This window comes from Engystomops pustulosus, chromosome 1 (assembly GCF_040894005.1).
Source record: "Engystomops pustulosus chromosome 1, aEngPut4.maternal, whole genome shotgun sequence".
NCBI lineage: Eukaryota > Metazoa > Chordata > Amphibia > Anura > Leptodactylidae > Engystomops > Engystomops pustulosus.
The window spans coordinates 4,597,002-4,618,723 of record NC_092411.1 but is presented as its reverse complement, the minus strand read 5'-3'; the positions used below and the strand labels follow the sequence as shown (position 1 = coordinate 4,618,723).

Sequence of the window (21,722 nt, the reverse complement as noted above, 5' to 3'; positions counted from 1 at the left end):
TGTGGGCGGAAATGCCTTGTTGATGCCAGAGGTCAGAGGAGAATGGGCAGACTGGTTCGAGCTGATAGAAAGGCAACAGTGACTCAAATCGCCACCCGTTACAACCAAGGTAGGCAGAAGAGCATCTCTGAACGCACAGTACGTCCAACTTTGAGGCAGATGGGCTACAGCAGCAGAAGACCACACTGGGTGCCACTCCTTTCAGCTAAGAACAGGAAACTGAGGCTACAATTTGCACAAGCTCATCGAAACTGGACAGTAGAAGATTGGAAAAACGTTGCCTGGTCTGATGAGTCTGGATTTCTGCTGCGACATTCGGATGGTAGGGTCAGAATTTGGCGTCAACAACATGAAAGCATGGATCCATCCTGCCTTGTATCAGCGGCTCAGGCTGGTGGTGGTGGTGTCATGGATCCATCCTGCCTTGTATCAGCGGCTCAGGCTGGTGGTGCTGGTGTCATGGATCCATCCTGCCTTGTATCAGCGGGTCAGGCTGGTGGTGGTGGTGTCATGGATCCATCCTGCCTTGTATCAGCGGCTCAGGCTGGTGGTGGTGGTGTCATGGATCCATCCTGCCTTGTATCAGCGGGTCAGGCTGGTGGTGGTGGTGTCATGGATCCATCCTGCCTTGTATCAGCGGCTCAGGCTGGTGGTGGTGGTGTCATGGATCCATCCTGCCTTGTATCAGCGGCTCAGGCTGGTGGTGCTGGTGTCATGGATCCATCCTGCCTTGTATCAGCGGCTCAGGCTTGTGGTGGTGGTGTCATGGATCCATCCTGCCTTGTATCAGCGGGTCAGGCTTGTGGTGGTGGTGTCATGGATCCATCCTGCCTTGTATCAGTGGGTCAGGCTGGTGGTGGTGGTGTCATGGATCCATCCTGCCTTGTATCAGCGGCTCAGGCTGGTGGTGGTGGTGTCATGGATCCATCCTGCCTTGTATCAGCGGCTCAGGCTGGTGGTGGTGGTGTCATGGATCCATCCTGCCTTGTATCAGCGGCTCAGGCTGGTGGTGGTGGTGTCATGGATCCATCCTGCCTTGTATCAGCGGCTCAGGCTGGTGGTGGTGGTGTCATGGTGTCTTTGGGCCCCTTGGTACAATGCCACAGCCTACCTGAGTACTGTTGCTGACCATGTCCATCCCTTTATGAGCACAATGTACCCTGTAACATCTGATGGCTACTTTCAGCAGGATAATGCGCCATGTCATAAAGCTGGAATCATCTCAGACTGGTTTCTTGAACATGACAATGAGGTCACTGGACACAAATGGCTCCACAGTCACCAGATCTCAATCCAATAGAGCATCTTTGGGATGTGGTGGAACGGGAGATTCGCATCATGGATGTGCAGCCGACAAATCTGCGGCAACTGTGTGATGCCATCATGTCACTATGGAGCAAAATCTCTGAGGAGCTTCCAGCACCTTGTTGTATCTATGCCACGAAGAATTGAGGCAGTTCTGAAGGCAAAAGGGGGTCCAACCCGTTACTAGCATGGTGCACCTAATAAAGTGGCCGGTGAGTGTGTGTAGTTATATTGCTTTTGGTGCTGTATCTTTGTAGTTATATTGCTTTTGGTGCTGTATCTATGTAGTAATATTGCTTTTGGTGCTGTATCTATGTAGTAAGATTGTTTTTGGTGCTGTATCTATGTAGTAATATTGCTTTTGGTGCTGTATCTATGTAGTAATATTGCTTTTGGTGCTGTATCTATGTAGTTATATTGCTTTTGGTGCTGTATCTATGTAGTTATATTGCTTTTGGTGCTGTATCTATGTAGTTATATTGCTTTTGGTGCTGTGTCTATGTAGTAATATTGCTTTTGGTGCTGTATCTATGTAGTTATATTGCTTTTGGTGCTGTATCTATGTAGTTATATTGCTTTTGGTGCTGTATCTATGTAGTAATATTGCTTTTGGTGCTGTATCTATGTAGTTATATTGCTTTTGGTGCTGTATCTATGTAGTGTGGGGAATTGCTCTGGTAGTTGACTGGTAGCAGTGCAGGAAGCAGTGACACACGCAGGTTTAAAAGTCCAACTTAAGTGTTTATTCACACTTGCAAAACAGAACACAAATTCAGCCTTGGCTTAGGCACATGCAAAAACATTACAAAAGTAATTCCTGCCCGGCTAGGCGCTGTCTAATACATTTGGAGGACCCTAGCTATCCGGGTACCAGGCTGCCTGGCACACGCTCTTGGCCAGCAGTAAGACAGGAGACTCTCAGTTACCTTTGCTGTGAGAATGCAATCTCGCTTTCAGCTCTCCAGGTAGGGCCTCTCCTACTGCTTCTGGCCTGCAGACTAAATCAGGCCCTAACGAGGCCTGTGACCTGCACCTGTGGGCTATACAAAAGCCCAGGACCGATGCCCGGGTGGAGTAGGAGTCCCACTACCAGCCTACCCATACTCCATAATAAGCCGCCCAGTACGGACATTACCAATGTGTCCATGTTAGCGAGGCCAACACAGACAAAACAGACTATTCCTGCTTATCATGTCTGCATTAACCCTTGGGTTACTGCAGACAAACCCAGGGCTTTTACCACCAGCATTTCATCTGCCTGTAAGACAGATAGCGGTTTTCCCACACAACACCTCTCACTTTCTCACATACCCTCCCCCTCAGTTCAGACACTCCGGGGCGAACTCCTGACATTAAGCAATGCGTTCGGGACAAGGCATCCGCATTGCCCTGTAGCTTCCCGGCTCTGTGCTCCACCATGAAACTGAAATTTTGGAGGGACAAGAACCACCTAGTCACCCTGGCATTCTTCTCCTTAGTTCTACTCATCCACGTGAGAGGAGAGTGGTCAGTTATGAGACGGAACTGTCGTCCCAGCCAGTAGTACCGTAGGGACTCTAATGCCCACTTTATCGCCAGACATTCCTTCTCTACCATACTGTAATTTTTTTCAGCTGGCGTGAGCTTCCTGCTCAGGTAAGTAATGGGGTGTTCCTCGCCATTCACCTCCTGAGACAGGACAGCTCCCAGCCCTACATCTGACGCATCCGTCTGCACAATAAACTCTTTCTTGAAGTTTGGCGCAATGAGGATGGGAGATCCACACAACGCAGACTTCAATGCCTGAAAAGCACCTTCTGCTTGTTCATTCCACCGCACCATGACCGGCCTTTTACCCTTCAGCAGGTCTGTCAGGGGAGCGGACATGGTGGCAAAGCTTGGTATAAACCGTCTGTAGTACCCAACAATGCCCAGGAATGCCCTGACTTGTTTCGTGCTCACTGGTTGAGGCCAACCCTGTATAGCGTCAATCTTGTTGACCTGAGGTTTAATTATACCTCGACCAATCACATACCCCAAATAGTGCGTTTCCTCCATTCCTAGCGCACACTTCTTGGGGTTTGCAGTCAGGCCCGCTGCCCTTAGAGAGTTTACTACGGCCTGTACCTTGGCCAAGTGACTCGCCCAGTCTTGGCTGTAGATGATAATGTCATCTAGATAGGCGGAGGCGTATCTCCTATGTGGCTTTAACACTATGTCCATTAACCGTTGAAAGGTAGCGGGGGCCCCATGAAGCCCAAATGGTAACACAACATAGTGAAAAAGGCCCTCAGGGGTAACAAAGGCTGTCTTTTCTTTAGCCCTATCTGTCAGGGGTACCTGCCAATATCCTTTAGTTATATCCAGGGTGGTGAAGTACCGAGCACCCCCTAGTCTCTCAATAAGCTCGTCCACCCGGGGCATGGAATAGGCATCAAACTTAGACACCTCATTCAATTTTCTAAAATCGTTGCAAAATCGCAACGTCCCATCCGGTTTGGGAATTAGAACAATTGGACTGGCCCACTCACTTTTGGACTCCTCAATAACCCCTAGCTTCAGCATCTTCTGAACTTCTTCTGATATGGCTTGTCTACGAGCTTCAGGGACTCGGTACGGCCTTAATCTTACCTTTACCCCTGGCTCAGTGACAATATCATGTTTAATTACAGATGTGTAGCCTGGCAACTCTGAGAACACATCTGTATTTCTTGCTACAAACTCTCGAGCCTCTCGCTGTTGCTCTTTGGTAAGGGTATCGGCTATCCGCACTTCTGCCTCCGGCACTGGCTTATCTGCAGCCTGTGAGGGTAGCGCAGGAGGTGGACTAGCCAGAACCATCTCTGTATGCAGACTCTCTCTGTCTTTCCAGGCCTTTAACAGATTTACATGATAAGTCTGCTCGGGTTTTCTCCGTCCGGGCTGACGTATCCTGTAGTTCACCTCTCCTACCTTCTCTATAACCTCATACGGTCCTTGCCATTTAGCGAGAAACTTACTTTCCACAGTGGGGACTAGCACCAACACACGATCACCGGGATTAAAGGTCCTTACTTTTGCTGACCTGTTATAAACCCGGCTTTGAGTTCTTTGTGCCTCCTCCATATGCTCTTTGACAATGGGCATGACGGCCGCCACCCTGTCCTGCATATCTGAGATATGGTCTATTACACTTTTGTGGGGGGTGGGCTCTTGTTCCCATGTCTCCTTGGCTATGTCCAGGAGACCCCTGGGATGTCTGCCATAAACTAACTCAAACGGCGAGAACCCAGTAGAGGCTTGTGGGACTTCTCGGATGGCGAACATTAAATATGGCAACAGTACATCCCAGTCCTTCCCATCCTTGTTTACCACCTTTTTTACCATACTCTTTAAAGTTTTGTTAAACCGTTCTACCAATCCATCCGTCTGAGGATGGTACACAGAGGTGCGTAACTGTTTAATATTAAAGAGCCGACATAGCTCCTTGGGGACTTTTGACATAAAAGGAGTCCCCTGATCTGTGAGGATCTCCTTGGGAAGTCCCACCCGGCAGAACATGGCAAACAACTCTTTAGCAATTAGTTTCGCCGAGGTGTGCCGCAGTGGGATGGCCTCAGGATATCGGGTAGCATAGTCCATGACTACCAGGATATGCTGATGCCCCCGAGCAGATTTAACCAAAGGACCGACCAAATCCATGGCGACCCTTTCAAAGGGTACCTCAATAATGGGCAGAGGTACCAACGGACTTCGAAAGTGTACCATGGGAGCATGCAATTGACAATCAGGGCAAGTTTCACAATACCTTTTTACCCTATCGTACACTCCGGGCCAATAAAAACGCTGCAAGATGCGTTCCAGAGTTTTTGTGGTACCTAGGTGCCCTCCCATCACATGCTTATGTGCAAGGTCTAACACCATCTGACGATATGGCTGAGGTACCATTAACTGCTCCCGGGTTTCACCGTGGACCTGATCAATGCGGTACAATAACTCCTGATTTACCACCACTCGAGGGAACAACTTATCCGCACCTGGGTGCTGAGGTACACCATTAATCTCTACCACATTTTCTCTGGCGTGGACCAGAGTGGGGTCCTGGAGTTGTGCAGTACCAAAGTTGTCACGGGATACCTCCAAATCCGACAACTGTGGTCCTGTTACTACCTCCTCAGTTTCGCCTGCCATAACATCTAGGGGAAACATTACACTTCCATCTTCTGTGGCGGTCACCCCTACGGCAGGAACTCCAGAGTCTGGGTCATCAGGCTCGGGTTCAGAGATCTGACCAGACAACACAGGAGAACAACCCCCCAACTCTTGGTTTCCCCGCCATAGAGTCCAGAACATGGGGAAGTCCCGTCCCAAAATAAGATCATGGGGCAAGTTCATGACAACCGCTGCCTCATGTAGAGTCTCTCCACAAGAGGTCTGGAAGTTAATAACTGTGGTGGGGTAGTCCTTTACGTCCCCATGGATGCACAGGACTCCAATTGTGCGCCCTGTGACCGTCTTGGGGTCTGTGAGGGACCCATTAATCAAGGTCACCCGACTGCCTGAGTCCAGCAGGGCCAACGCTGGATGCCCTGCCACAGTCACCCGGCACAGGTGGCGCTCATCAGCAGAGTCGGGGCTAGTAGCTGTGTAGACAGGGGCAACATAGAGAGAAACCCTTCTGGCGGAACTGCAGTCCATGGGCTCTGAGGAATTGGGGCAATGGGCTGCAATATGACCTGGCTCATGGCAGGTCCAACAGGTGGGAGCCTCCCCCCTCCTCCTCCCCTGGGGTACTTCCCGGACATTGGGCATTGTCCTGCCCCGGGAATTTGTGGGTGACAAGACCTTCCGTGCCTTAAGGCCTGTCTGGGTATAAGGGGCTTTCTTTGTTAGGGCCTGAGTGGCACAAAACCTCTCCACCAACCCCACCAGCGCCTCGGCATCAGACGTGTCCCACCCATTGTTGGATCTCACCCGGCAAGGCCCTCAGGAAACAGTCCAAAACAACCTTCTCGACCATCTGGGCTGGGGTTGATGTCTCCGGCTGAAGCCACTTGCGGCCCAAGTGAACAAGTTGGTGCATCTGCCCCCTCGGTGGTAGCGCCTCCTGGTATCTCCAGCTATTCACTCTTTGAGCGCGTAGATGCTGATCCACTCCTAGTCGGGCCAAGATCTCTGCCTTTACCTTGGAGTAGTCCCGGGCATCCTCCTCGCTCAGGTCGTAGTATGCCTGCTGGGGATCAGCGACGAGGAAGGGGGCCAACACCTCTGCCCAGTGTTGCTGTGGCAATCTCTCTCGGGTGGCCACCCTCTCAAAGCCTGTCAGATAGGCCTCCACATCATCCTCGGCGGTCATCTTGGTCATAGCTTTGCGGACCTCTTTCCTGGCGTCCTTCACCGTCATTGCTGGGACAGTCCTTTGCTGAGCAGCGGTCAGGGCTGTTACCTGCTGGAGCAGCAATCTGTTTGTCTCTTGCTGCTGCACGTTGGACTGGACAAGCTGCTTGATTAACTCCTCCATGGCCGTGGCTTGCAGCTTCAGTGCTGTCCAGGACATGCACTAGTGTATACTTCACTGCACTATGCCCACTCCAATCCACCATGTGTGGGGAATTGCTCTGGTAGTTGACTGGTAGCAGTGCAGGAAGCAGTGACACACGCAGGTTTAAAAGTCCAACTTAAGTGTTTATTCACACTTGCAAAACAGAACACAAATTCAGCCTTGGCTTAGGCACATGCAAAAACATTATAAAAGTAATTCCTGCCCGGCTAGGCGCTGTCTAATACATTTGGAGGACCCTAGCTATCCGGGTACCAGGCTGCCTGGCACACGCTCTTGGCCAGCAGTAAGACAGGAGACCCTCAGTTACCTTTGCTGTGAGAATGCAATCTCGCTTTCAGCTCTCCAGGTAGGGCCTCTCCTACTGCTTCTGGCCTGCAGACTAAATCAGGCCCTAACGAGGCCTGTGACCCACACCTGTGGGCAATTCACAAACCCAGGACCGAAGCCCGGGTGGAGTAGGAGTCCCACTACCAGCCTACCCCTACTCCATAATAAGCAGGCCCAGTACGGACATTACAAATGTGTCTGTGTTAGCTAGGCCAACATGGACCAATCAGACTATTTCTGCTTATCATGTCTGCATTAACCCTTGGGTTACTGCAGACAAACCCAGGGCTTTTACCACCAGCATTTCATCTGCCTGTAAGACATATAGCGGTTTTCCCACACAACACCTCTCACTTTCTCACAGTAGTTATATTGCTTTTGGTGCTGTATCTATGTAGTTATATTGCTTTTGGTGCTGTATCTATGTAGTTATATTGCTTTTGGTGCTGTATCTATGTAGTTCTATTGCTTTTGGTGCTGTGTCTATGTAGTAATATTGCTTTTGGTGCTGTGTCTATGTAGTTATATTGCTTTTGGTGCTGTATCTATGTAGTTATATTGTTTTGGTGCTGTATCTATGTAGTTATATTGCTTTTGGTGCTGTGTCTATGTAGTAATATTGCTTTTGGTGCTGTATCTATGTAGTTATATTGCTTTTGGTGCTGTATCTATGTAGTTATATTGCTTTTGGTGCTGTATCTATGTAGTTATATTGCTTTTGGTGCTGTATCTATGTAGTTATATTGCTTTTGGTGCTGTATCTATGTAGTAAGATTGCTTTTGGTGCTGTATCTATGTAGTTATATTGTTTTGGTGCTGTATCTATGTAGTTATATTGCTTTTGGTGCTGTGTCTATGTAGTAATATTGTTTTGGTGCTGTATCTATGTAGTAATATTGCTTTTGGTGCTGTGTCTATGTAGTAATATTGCTTTTGGTGCTGTGTCTATGTAGTTATATTGCTTTTGGTGCTGTATCTATGTAGTTATATTGTTTTGGTGCTGTATCTATGTAGTTATATTGCTTTTGGTGCTGTGTCTATGTAGTAATATTGCTTTTGGTGCTGTGTCTATGTAGTTATATTGCTTTTGGTGCTGTATCTATGTAGTTATATTGTTTTGGTGCTGTATCTATGTAGTTATATTGCTTTTGGTGCTGTGTCTATGTAGTAATATTGCTTTTGGTGCTGTATCTATGTAGTAATATTGCTTTTGGTGCTGTATCTATGTAGTTATATTGCTTTTGGTGCTGTATCTATGTAGTAAGATTGCTTTTGGTGCTGTATCTATGTAGTTATATTGCTTTTGGTGCTGTATCTATGTAGTTATATTGTTTTTGGTGCTGTGTCTATGTAGTTATATTGTTTTGGTGCTGTATCTATGTAGTAATATTGCTTTTGGTGCTGTATCTATGTAGTTATATTGTTTTGGTGCTGTATCTATGTAGTTATATTGCTTTTGGTGCTGTGTCTATGTAGTAATATTGCTTTTGGTGCTGTATCTATGTAGTAATATTGCTTTTGGTGCTGTATCTATGTAGTTATATTGCTTTTGGTGCTGTATCTATGTAGTAAGATTGCTTTTGGTGCTGTATCTATGTAGTAATATTGTTTTGGTGCTGTATCTATGTAGTAATATTGCTTTTGGTGCTGTGTCTATGTAGTAATATTGCTTTTGGTGCTGTGTCTATGTAGTAATATTGCTTTTGGTGCTGTGTCTATGTAGTAATATTGTTTTGGTGCTGTATCTATGTAGTTATATTGTTTTTGGTGCTGTGTCTATGTAGTTATATTGTTTTGGTGCTGTATCTATGTAGTTATATTGTTTTGGTGCTGTATCTATGTAGTTATATTGCTTTTGGTGCTGTGTCTATGTAGTAATATTGCTTTTGGTGCTGTGTCTATGTAGTAATATTGCTTTTGGTGCTGTATCTATGTAGTTATATTGCTTTTGGTGCTGTATCTATGTAGTTATATTGCTTTTGGTGCTGTGTCTATGTAGTAATATTGCTTTTGGTGCTGTATCTATGTAGTAATATTGCTTTTGGTGCTGTATCTATGTAGTTATATTGCTTTTGGTGCTGTATCTATGTAGTAATATTGCTTTTGGTGCTGTATCTATGTAGTTCTATTGCTTTTGGTGCTGTATCTATGTAGTAAGATTGCTTTTGGTGCTGTATCTATGTAGTAATATTGTTTTGGTGCTGTATCTATGTAGTAATATTGCTTTTGGTGCTGTGTCTATGTAGTAATATTGCTTTTGGTGCTGTATCTATGTAGTAATATTGTTTTGGTGCTGTATCTATGTAGTTATATTGCTTTTGGTGCTGTGTCTATGTAGTAATATTGCTTTTGGTGCTGTATCTATGTAGTAATATTGCTTTTGGTGCTGTATCTATGTAGTTATATTGCTTTTGGTGCTGTATCTATGTAGTAATATTGCTTTTGGTGCTGTATCTATGTAGTTATATTGCTTTTGGTGCTGTATCTATGTAGTAATATTGCTTTTGGTGCTGTATCTATGTAGTTATATTGCTTTTGGTGCTGTATCTATGTAGTAAGATTGATTTTGGTGCTGTATCTATGTAGTAAGATTGCTTTTGGTGCTGTGTCTATGTAGTAATATTGCTTTTGGTGCTGTATCTATGTAGTTATATTGCTTTTGGTGCTGTATCTATGTAGTTATATTGCTTTTGGTGCTGTATCTATTTAGTAAATTTGGTTCTAAAAAAAATTAGTAAAAATTTCTATGTAGCAAGCTTGGTTTTGTTGCTGTATCTATGTAGTATGGTTGATTTTGGTGCTGTTTCTATGTAGTATGGTTTATTTTGGTGCTGTTTCTATGTAGTATGATTTATTTTGGTGCTGTTTCTATGTAGCAAGCTTGGTTTTGTTGCTGTATCTATGTAGTATGGTTGATTTTGGTGCTGTTTCTATGTAGTATGATTTATTTTGGTGCTGTTTCTATATATCAGTCTTGGTACTGGTATCCATATAGTAACATTGGTTTTGGTAAGATTCCCATGTAATTAGTTTTTTAATATTATATTGTTGTGTTGGTATAGTTTCAATGCAGCAGGATTTGTTATATTACTGTTTTAGGCAGTAAATGTCTGCAGTGATGAATTGTTGCTGGGAGAAGCTGACATTGTGTCCAGGTAGAAGAAGAAGAGAAGAAGTTTTCTGATCTGTGCTGGTGTTACACATGAGCGCACAATTCTGCAGCATTTTCTCTCTTCTGTGAAGAGGAGCTACATGGGGACCGTATTATAATAAGTCAGGATTATCATACAGAGTCAGTCACTGTGAGAAATCCTCTAACTGACCTGTATCTGTATAGTAGAACTGATCGGTATCTTGGTTGTGGGAATGGTTCTTTTGTGCTGCTCAGGTATGTCTTGTGTTTTCTCTTATTTGATACATTTGGTGTTTGAGGAGTGAAGGTCTTCGGTGAGTTTGCAACATTTAAAAAAAACCAAAAAACAATAAACTCACAAAAAGTAGCAATTTGCTCAAATCTAAATCCTACACCTGGGAGCAGAGAGGGTTTTGTACCCAAATTAGTGACTACTGAAAAAGTTGCAAAGCAAAATCTAAAGTTCCACATATGGAATCTGGTGAAAACTCTGAAAAAAATCTGATACTACATAGATACAGCAGAGGAACCAAGCTTATTGCATACGGCTGCAGCACTATTCTAGATACATGTGCCTCATTATCTAATAGATCATTTAAACTTTCGAAATGTACAAGTGTAAACAGGTATAAATGGCCTTTACAGGACGTGCAGCTTCTACCATTCCACTTCATATAGTTATACATTGTATCATCCTATAATCACATCCCAGCAGTAGCTTTAAGGACAATGGATTCCCAACCGGAGCACACGGGGATCAGGAAATGTCCAGACATTGTGGGATTAATATCTGCAATTTATTATCCATAGTTTGTGAATCTACATAGAGTTGAGTTTGTATCAGATTCAATGATTTATACGAGCTTCGTTCAGATTAATTGTAAAAAATTCTGTAATGACTGGGAATTTGCATAAACTAATTGGCGCTGGCGATTCTCAGGTCTATCTATCTATCTATCTATCTATCTATCTCATATCTATCTATCTATCTCATATCTATCTATCTATCTATCTATCTATCTATCTATCTATCTATCTCCATCTATCTATCTCCTATCTATCTATCTATCTATCTATCTATCTATCTATTATCTCCTATCTATCTATCTATCTATCTATCTATCTCATATCTATCTATCTATCTCCTATCTATCTCCTATCTATCTATCTATCTATCTATCTATCTATCTATCTATCTATCTATCTATCTATCTATCTATCTATCTATCTCTTATCTATCTATCTATCTCATATCTATCTATCTATCTCATATCTATCTATCTATCTATCTATCTATCTATCTATCTATCTATCTCCATCTATCTATCTCCTATCTATCTATCTATCTATCTATCTATCTATCTATCTATCTATCTATCTATCTTCTATCTATCTATCTATCTATCTATCTATCTATCTATCTATCTATCTCCATCTATCTATCTCCTATCTATCTATCTATCTATCTATCTATCTATCTATCTATCTATCTATCTATCTTCTATCTATCTATCTATCTATCTATCTATCTATCTCATATCTATCTATCTATCTATCTATCTATCTCCTATCTATCTATCTATCTATCTATCTATCTATCTCTCATATCTATCTCCTATCTATCTATCTATCTATCTATCTATCTATCTATCTATCTATCTCTTATCTATCTATCTCATATCTATCTATCTCCTATCTATCTATCTCATATCTATCTATCTATCTATCTTCTATCTATCTATCTATCTATCTATCTATCTATCTATCTCCTATCTATCTATCTATCTATCTATCTCTTATCTATCTATCTCATATCTATCTATCTCCTATCTATCTATCTCATATCTATCTCCTATCCATCTATCTATCTATCTATCTATCTATCTATCTCCTATCTATCTATCTATCTATCTATCTCATATCTATCTATCTATCTATCTCATATCTATCTATCTATCTATCTCCTATCTATCTATCTATCTATCTATCTATCTATCTATCTATCTATCTCTTATCTATCTATCTCATATCTATCTATCTCCTATCTATCTATCTCCTATCTATCTCATATCTATCTCCTATCCATCTATCTATCTATCTATCTATCTCCTATCTATCTATCTATCTATCTATCTATCTATCTATCTATCTATCTATCTATCTATCTCCTATCCATCTATCTATCTATCTATCTATCTATCTCCTATCTATCTATCTCCTATCTATCTCCTATCTATCTATCTATCTATCTCCTATCCATCTATCTATCTATCTATCTCCTATCTATCTATCTATCTATCTATCTATCTATCTCATATCTATCTATCTATCTATCTTGGGTGTGAGCTTACAGTGATTGAATACCAGTATTATATTAATGGAAGTAATAATAATGGGGGACATTAATCTTAGTCTGTTAGACTGTTTTGAGCGTCTTTCATCGCTAAAATCTGGCGCATCTCGTTAATTTGGCGCATTTTGGTGCAAGGCCCTGCGCCTTATCTGACACATTGGGGCACATTTACTTACCCAGTCCATTCGTGTTCCAGCGGCGGCTTCTCCGACGAGTGTTCGGGTCTTCCAGCGATTCATGAAGGTCCTGCGCCCGATGTCCACCAGGTGTCGCTGCTGCGCCGAAGTCCGCCGAGGTGCCCCGGAGTTCATCGTCTTCATGTGAGTATGGCCCGTGCGACCAATTTTTTTTTTTAAATGCGGCGGTTTCTCCGAATCCGTCGGGTTATCGTTCGGCCACGCCCCCGATTTCCGTCGCGTGCATGCCAGCGCCGATGCGCCACAATCCGATCGCGTGCGCCAAAATCCCGGGGCAATTCACGGAAATATTCGGGTAACACGTCGGGAAAACGCGAATCGGGCCCTTAGTAAATGACCCCCACTGAATGCGTCCTATACAGATGTTTGCACGGGATCTATCACAAAATTGCGCCAAAAAAGGCGCAAAAATGCACTTACTCTGAGCAGCTGCACTTCCAAAAAACTTTCCTTTTCATTACTAAAAACATACATTTTAGGTTCCCAAATGAAGAATTCCCTCCATGCAACATGGAAAATCCTTCGGAGCAGTTTTATAATGTAACATTTCTCCAGTAACGTCTTCATCATTGTCTATGGGATCATCTCTGGGAGTGATTATTGTCTATGGGATCATCTCTGGGAGTGATTATTGTCTATGGGATCATCTCTGGGAGTGATTATTGTCTATGGGATCATCTCTGGGAGTGATTATTGTCTATGGGATCATCTCTGGGAGTGATTATTGTCTATGGGATCATCTCTGGGAGTGATTATTGTCTATGGGATCATCTCTGGGAGTGATTATTGTCTATGGGATCATCTCTGGGAGTGATTATTGTCTATGGGATCATCTCTGGGAGTGATTATTGTCTATGGGATCATCTCTGGGAGTGATTATTGTCTATGGGGTCATCTCTGGGAGTGATTATTGTCTATGGGATCATCTCTGGGAGTGATCATTGTCTATGGGATCATCTCTGGGAGTGATTATTGTCTATGGGATCATCTCTGGGAGTGATTATTGTCTATGGGATCATCTCTGGGAGTGATTATTGTCTATGGGATCATCTCTGGGAGTGATTATTGTCTATGGGATCATCTCTGGGAGTGATCATTGTCTATGGGATCATCTCTGGGAGTGATCATTGTCTATGGGATCATCTCTGGGAGTGATTATTGTCTATGGGATCATCTCTGGGAGTGATTATTGTCTATGGGGTCATCTCTGGGAGTGATTATTGTCTATGGGATCATCTCTGGGAGTGATCATTGTCTATGGGATCATCTCTGGGAGTGATTATTGTCTATGGGATCATCTCTGGGAGTGATCATTGTCTATGGGATCATCTCTGGGAGTGATTATTGTCCATGGGATCATCTCTGGGAGTGATTATTGTCCATGGGATCATCTCTGGGAGTGATTATTGTCTATGGGATCATCTCTGGGAGTGATTATTGTCTATGGGATCATCTCTGGGAGTGATTATTGTCTATGGGATCATCTCTGGGAGTGATTATTGTCTATGGGATCATCTCTGGGAGTGATTAGTGTCTCTGGGATCATCTCTGGGAGTGATTATCGTCTATGGGATCATCTCTGGGAGTGATTATCGTCTATGGGATCATCTCTGGGAGTGATCATTGTCTATGGGACCATCTCTGGGAGTGATTATTGTCTATGGGATCATCTCTGGGAGTGATTATTGTCTATGGGATCATCTCTGGGAGTGATTATTGTCTATGGGATCATCTCTGGGAGTGATTATTGTCTATGGGATCATCTCTGGGAGTGATTATTGTCTATGGGATCATCTCTGGGAGTGATTATTGTCTATGGGATCATCTCTGGGAGTGATTATTGTCTATGGGATCATCTCTGGGAGTGATTATTGTCTATGGGATCATCTCTGGGAGTGATTATTGTCTATGGGATCATCTCTGGGAGTGATCATTGTCTATGGGATCATCTCTGGGAGTGATTATTGTCTATGGGATCATCTCTGGGAGTGATTATTGTCTATGGGATCATTTCTGGGAGTGATTATTGTCTATGGGATCATCTCTGGGAGTGATTATTGTCTATGGGATCATCTCTGGGAGTGATTATTATCTATGGGATCATCTCTGGGAGTGATTATTGTCTATGGGATCATCTCTGGGAGTGATCATTGTCTATGGGATCATCTCTGGGAGTGATTATCGTCTATGGGATCATCTCTGGGAGTGATTATTGTCTATGGGATCATCTCTGGGAGTGATTATTGTCTGTGGGATCATCTCTGGGAGTGATTATTGTCTGTGGGATCATCTCTGGGAGTGATTATTGTCTATGGGATCATCTCTGGGAGTGATCATTGTCTATGGGATCATCTCTGGGAGTGATTATTGTCTATGGGATCATCTCTGGGAGTGATTATTGTCTATGGGATCATCTCTGGGAGTGATTATTGTCTATGGGATCATCTCTGGGAGTGATTATTGTCTATGGGATCATCTCTGGGAGTGATTATTGTCTATGGGATCATCTCTGGGAGTGATTATTGTCTATGGGATCATCTCTGGGAGTGATTATTGTCTTATTGTACAGATCTGAGAATATTATCAGTCTCCATTTCCTGTAAATTATAATAAAAAAGGAAAAGACTCATTTCAGCAAGAATTTTTTTTTTTTTTTACATCTCTGTAACTTTTAGTCCCTGCAGTTACATCACAATGATAGTTTATGTGCAGAGATGAAGCCCTGAACGTTCTGTCACATTTTCTCAGTCTTCTTTCATTATTGCTCACAAATGAGATCTAACAATTTGCGCCAAATTAGGCTCAAATTTAGGCGCAAATGAATCGGACGTGAGACAAATCCAAAGTGCATTTACTAAGGCAGAACTAGATCCATCATAGATCAGGAGCCAAAAAGAAGAACAAACCAGGCGCAAAAACAGGCGAACCTGAGACACCCTATGATTAACCCCATAGCGCAATAAGACGTACCCTTACGTTTTATTGCGCATGGGGTAGTATGAAGAGGGTTCACGTGCTGAGCCCTCTTCATACACGCCGGGTGCTTGCTTCACAATGAAGCAAGCACCCGTCGCTAACACCCGCGATCGGTGCTTGTACCGATCGCGGGTGTTAACCCTTTCATAGCCGCCGCCAAAGCTGCCGGCGGGATTAACGAGCCGGCGGCGCGTGGGCGCCGCCATCTTGGCTCCGATCGCCGCTCCTCGTGACGTCATCGGGGAGCGGCGATCCATTGCCATGACAGCCTCGGATCACACAATGATCCGAGGCTATCATGTTTTAGACCATCTATTACAATGTGCGATCTGCACATTGTAATAGATGGTGTGCAAAATCCCCATATACTGCCATACTGTAGTATGGCAGTATATGGTAGGATCAATCAGACAACCTAGGGTTAAAGTACCTTAGGGAGTCTGAAAAATAGTAAAAAATTTTAATAAAAAAAAATAAAAAATAAAAAATTATATTAAAAAAACCTAAAAATTCAAATCACCCCCCTTTCCCTAGAACTCATATAAATAAACAGTAAAAATCATAAACACATTAGGTATCGCCGCGTCCGAAAATGCCCAATCTATCAAAATATAAGAATGTTTGTTTTTTTACTGCGTTTAACCCCGTAGCGGAAAATAGTGCCCAAAGTCGCAAATGGCATTTTTTTGCCATTTTGAAAAATATACAAAATTCAATAAAAAGTGATCAAAAGGTCGTACAATTCTAAAAATAAAAGCATTGAAAACGTCATCAAAAGTCGCAAAAAATGACACCACCCACAGTTCCATACACCAAAGTATGAAAAAGTTATTAGCACAAGAAGACGGCAAAATGAAGAATTTTTATTTTTTGTACAGGAGGTTTTAATTTTTGTAAATGTATGAAAACATTATAAAACCTGTACAAATTTGGTATCCATGTGATCCTATTGACCCAATGAAGAAATTAGACCTGTCATTTGGAGCGCACAGTGAAAGACGTAAAATCCACGCCCACAAGAAAACGGTGCAAATGCGTTTTTTCACCATTTTCACTGCATTCAGATTTTTTTTCCCGCTTCCCAGTATATGGCATAGACAATTAAATGCCATCACTATGAAGTGCAATTTGTTACGCAGAAAACAAGCCATGACACAGCTCTCTACATGGAAAAATAAAAAAGTTATGGATTTTTGAAGGTGGGGTGTGAAAAATAAAGACGCAAAAACGAAAAAGAGCCTGGTCCTTAAGGGGTTAATGTCCCCCAAAATTTCTATTGATATCATATGCAGCAACAAATAGTCAATAATTGTGATAACAATAAAGGCATAAAAATATTATTGTATAACACTGTAATAATGTAGTAATGATATTTCCAGTTCTATAGATCCAGTATTAATATTATTATATGACATTAGTTTTATTGTATCGCTATCATTACTGATATTATTATTATGTTACCCTTTTATATTGCACTTTTACAGGTTTTATGCTGCTATTCTATAGACATCGCCTTGTTCCTTACCTTGCGGGAGGACACAGAGTGACGCCAGGAGCCACATACCGGGGACCCCCATCATCTCCCCCTGTGTGGTGGGATCTCCTCCAGGCTGCAGGGAGTCCGGGCTTTTCAGTCTTGGGCTGGAATGTCCATTCCTGAAGGGGAAGGTCCAGACAATGACGGGAAATCAGGCCGCAGAGTATGGAAAAGAAAAACTTAGAAGGAGTTTTTTTCTTTGTCAGGCGGCAGCAGCCGAGGGATGAGGGGAGAATGTAAATCAGATAAACCGAGAAACCCGTCCCCTCCCGACCCCTCCCGCCCGCCTCATCATTCAGCTCACATTTCATGTCATTACAGCTAACGGGGCTCATTTACTTACCCGGTCCAGTAGTGATCCCGTGGCGCATTGTCCGACGCTGATTCGGGTCTGGCGGGATTCACTAAGATCGCGCGCCCGATATCCTGCATGTGTCGCTTCCGCGCTGAGGTCCGCCGGAGTTCACCTTCTTCCTGGTGCATGTGAGTGCTGATATTGCGACACAATTCTTTTTTAAATTCTGTGGTTTTTCCGAATCCGTCGTTTTGTCAACGCCCCCCCCCCCAATTTCTGTTGCGTTAAAGCCGGCGCCGATGCGACACAATCCGATCTCGATCAATGTACTGTAATACACACAGTGATGTCACAGTACAGGTGTAATACACACAGTGATGTCACAGTACATGATAATACACACAGTGATGTCACAGTACAGGGGATAATACACACAGTGATGTCACAGTACAGGGGATAATATACACAGTGATGTCACAGTACAGGTGTAATACACACAGTGATGTCACAGTACAGGGGATAATACACACAGTGATTTCACAGTACAGGTGTAATACACACAGTGATGTCACAGTACAGGGGTAATACACACAGTGATGTCACAGTACAGGGGATAATACACACAGTGATGTCACAGTACAGGGGATAATACACACAGTGATGTCACAGTACAGGGGATAATACACACAGTGATGTCACAGTACAGGGGTAATACACACAGTGATGTCACAGTACAGGGGATAATACACACAGTGATGTCACAGTACAGGTGTAATACACACAGTGATGTCACAGTACAGGGGTAATACACACAGTGATGTCACAGTACAGGGGATAATACACACAGTGATGTCACAGTACAGGGGATAATACACACAGTGATGTCACAGTACAGGGGATAATACACACAGTGATGTCACAGTACAGGGGTAATACACACAGTGATGTCACAGTACAGGTGTAATACACACAGTGATGTCACAGTACAGGGGATAATACACACAGTGATGTCACAGTACAGGTGTAATACACACAGTGATGTCACTGTACAGGATAATACACACAGCGATGTCACAGTACAGGGGTAATACACACAGCAATGTCACAGTACAGGGATCATACACACAGTGATGTCACAGTACAGGGATCATACACACAGTGATGTCACAGTACGGGGATAATACACACAGTGATGTCACAGTACAGGTGTAATACACACAGCGATGTCACAGTACAGGATAATACACACAGCGATGTCACAGTACAGGGATAATACACAGTGATGTTACAGTACAGGGATAATACACACAGTGATGTCACAGTACAGGGATAATACACACAGCGATGTCACAGTACAGGATAATACACACAGTGATGTCACAGTACAGGGGATAATACACACAGTGATGTCACAGTACAGGGGTAATACACACAGTGATGTCACAGTACAGGTGTAATACACACAGTGATGTCACAGTACAGGGGATAATACACACAGTGATGTCACAGTACAGGTGTAATACACACAGTGATGTCACAGTACAGGTGTAATACACACAGTGATGTCACTGTACAGGATAATACACACAGCGATGTCACAGTACAGGGGTAATACACACAGCAATGTCACAGTACAGGGATCATACACACAGTGATGTCACAGTACAGGGATCATACACACAGTGATGTCACAGTACGGGGATAATACACACAGTGATGTCACAGTACAGGTGTAATACACACAGCGATGTCACAGTACAGGATAATACACACAGCGATGTCACAGTACAGGGATAATACACAGTGATGTTACAGTACAGGGATAATACACACAGTGATGTCACAGTACAGGGATAATACACACAGCGATGTCACAGTACAGGATAATACACACAGTGATGTCACAGTACAGGGTGTGGAAGATTTGGCTCAGTAGAGACCGTGGTAGCGGGGTGCTGTGATGCAGTTCAAGACAGGGACACCAGGGTACAGTCCAAACAGGTCTCGCCTGCGTTTATTGCAGCAAAAATAAACCAGCCTTTACATTCAGGTATTTGAATAAACAAACAAAAACCTACCCGTCAGGGTGCTAACTATACAAATAGTCCACTAACTCACACTATACAAAGATCACGTGGCTGCTCCAGGCACAGAGGTCAGGGCTGTGTCCTCTCAGCCTCCTTCCACAGAGAGACAACACACTCAACTCTGCTGAGTGATTTTATGCAGGCTCATTAGTCTGCACCCATCACCTGTGTCCAAGGTGCTGGACAAACCCACCTCAGCACTAAGGCCTTGCATAGAAGCAAAACCTAGGGGAAACATACCGCCCATCCACAGTTAACCCCTTCAGTGTCTCACATACCCTCCCCCTCTGTTTGACCCTGTGGGGGCGAACACTTTTGGCCATCAGACAGTGGGTACGGGATAGGGCATCGGCATTCCCATGCAGCTTTCCTGCTCGATGTTCCACCGTGAATTTAAAATTCTGGAGCATTAGGAACCACCTTGTGACCCTGGCGTTCCTCTCTTTGGCCTGACTCATCCAGGTGAGGGGAGAGTGATCGGTCACTAGTGTAAACTGTCGCCCTACTAAGTAATACCTCAGGGATTCCAGAGCCCATTTGATCGCCAAGCACTCCCTCTCAACTATACTGTAGTTCTTCTCATGGGGTGTGAGCTTGCGGCTCAGGAATGTTACAGGATGTTCCTCACCCTCCACTACTTGGGACAGGACAGCCCCCAAGCCCACGTCAGAAGCGTCAGTCTGCACAATAAAGGTCTTGGTGAAGTTAGGGGTGATCAGTATCGGTCCCTCACACAAAACTGTCTTAAGTCGCTGAAACGCCCCCTCAGCCTCTTCACTCCACTTTACCATCACCGCCCTGCTACCCTTGGTCAGGTCAGTCAGGGGTGCCGCTATGGTAGCAAAATCGGGGATAAATCGGCGATAATAGCCCACTATGCCTAGGAAAGCCCTCACTTGCTTCTTGCTCAAAGGTCGTGGCCACTGCTTGATCGCCTCTACTTTATTTACTTGGGGTTTGATGACCCCTCGCCCAATACGGTACCCCAGGTAACGGGCCTCTTCCAGACCCAGTGCACATTTTTGGGGGTTCGCTGTCAGCCCTGCCGCCCTCAGGGAGTCTACCACTGCTTGTACTTTGGCTAGATGACTCTCCCAGTCGTTACTATAGACTATGATGTCATCCAAGTAGGCCGAGGCATATCTCCGGTGAGGTTTTAGCACGAGATCCATTAACCTCTGGAATGTGGCGGGAGCCCCATGTAGCCCAAAGGGGAGTACCACGTACTGAAAAAGCCCATCAGGGGTAACAAAAGCGGTCTTCTCTTTGGCCCTGTCAGTAAGGGGTACCTGCCAATACCCTTTCGTCAGGTCAAGGGTGGAGAAGAACCTAGCCTGTCCAAGTCGTCAACCCTGGGCATGGGATAGGAATCAAATTTGGACACCTCGTTCAACTTCCTAAAATCATTGCAGAACCGTAGGGAACCATCAGGTTTGGGAATCAACACAATAGGACTCGACCAGTCACTTTTAGACTCCTCGATAACCCCCAGGTCTAACATCTGCCTGACTTCTTCGGATATGGCAAGCCGGCGCGCTTCAGGGACCCGGTAGGGTTTTTGGTGTACCCGGATGTGGGGTTCGGTTATGATATCATGCTTGATGACTGAAGTACGTCCCGGTAACTTAGAGAACACATCCATATTTCGGAGCACAAACTCCTTCGCTTCCTGAATCTGGGCCCTGGAGAGGGACTCCGAGATCCGTACTTCAGGCACCTTGGCATCGGGTACACCTACCTCCGGTGTCCCCTTCTTGGGGACAGACGCCTTCTCTACTCCCATGGCCATCAGGGACTCTCTTTCCCTCCATGGCTTTAGGAGGTTCACGTGGTATATCTGTTCGGGTTTCCTCCTCCCCGGCTGAGATACCCTGTAGGTTACCTCCCCCACTTTCTCCATGACCTCATATGGTCCTTGCCATTTTGCCAAGAACTTGCTCTCCACGGTGGGCACCAGAACTAGCACTCTGTCGCCTGGGTTAAAGGTCCTG

At 44.2% G+C, this 21,722-nt stretch overlaps 1 protein-coding gene across 1 annotated transcript in view; it reads right to left on the bottom strand.

Moving 5' to 3' along the window:
- Positions 1-21,722, bottom strand: part of LOC140085346 (uncharacterized) — a 96,856-nt gene that overhangs the window by 38,558 nt on the left and 36,576 nt on the right. Inside the window, exon 2 of the mRNA XM_072126523.1 lies at positions 17,338-17,468. Within this exon, the coding sequence (XP_071982624.1) occupies positions 17,338-17,392 (55 nt within the window). The 5' untranslated portion in view covers positions 17,393-17,468. The remainder of the gene's footprint in view (positions 1-17,337; positions 17,469-21,722) is intronic.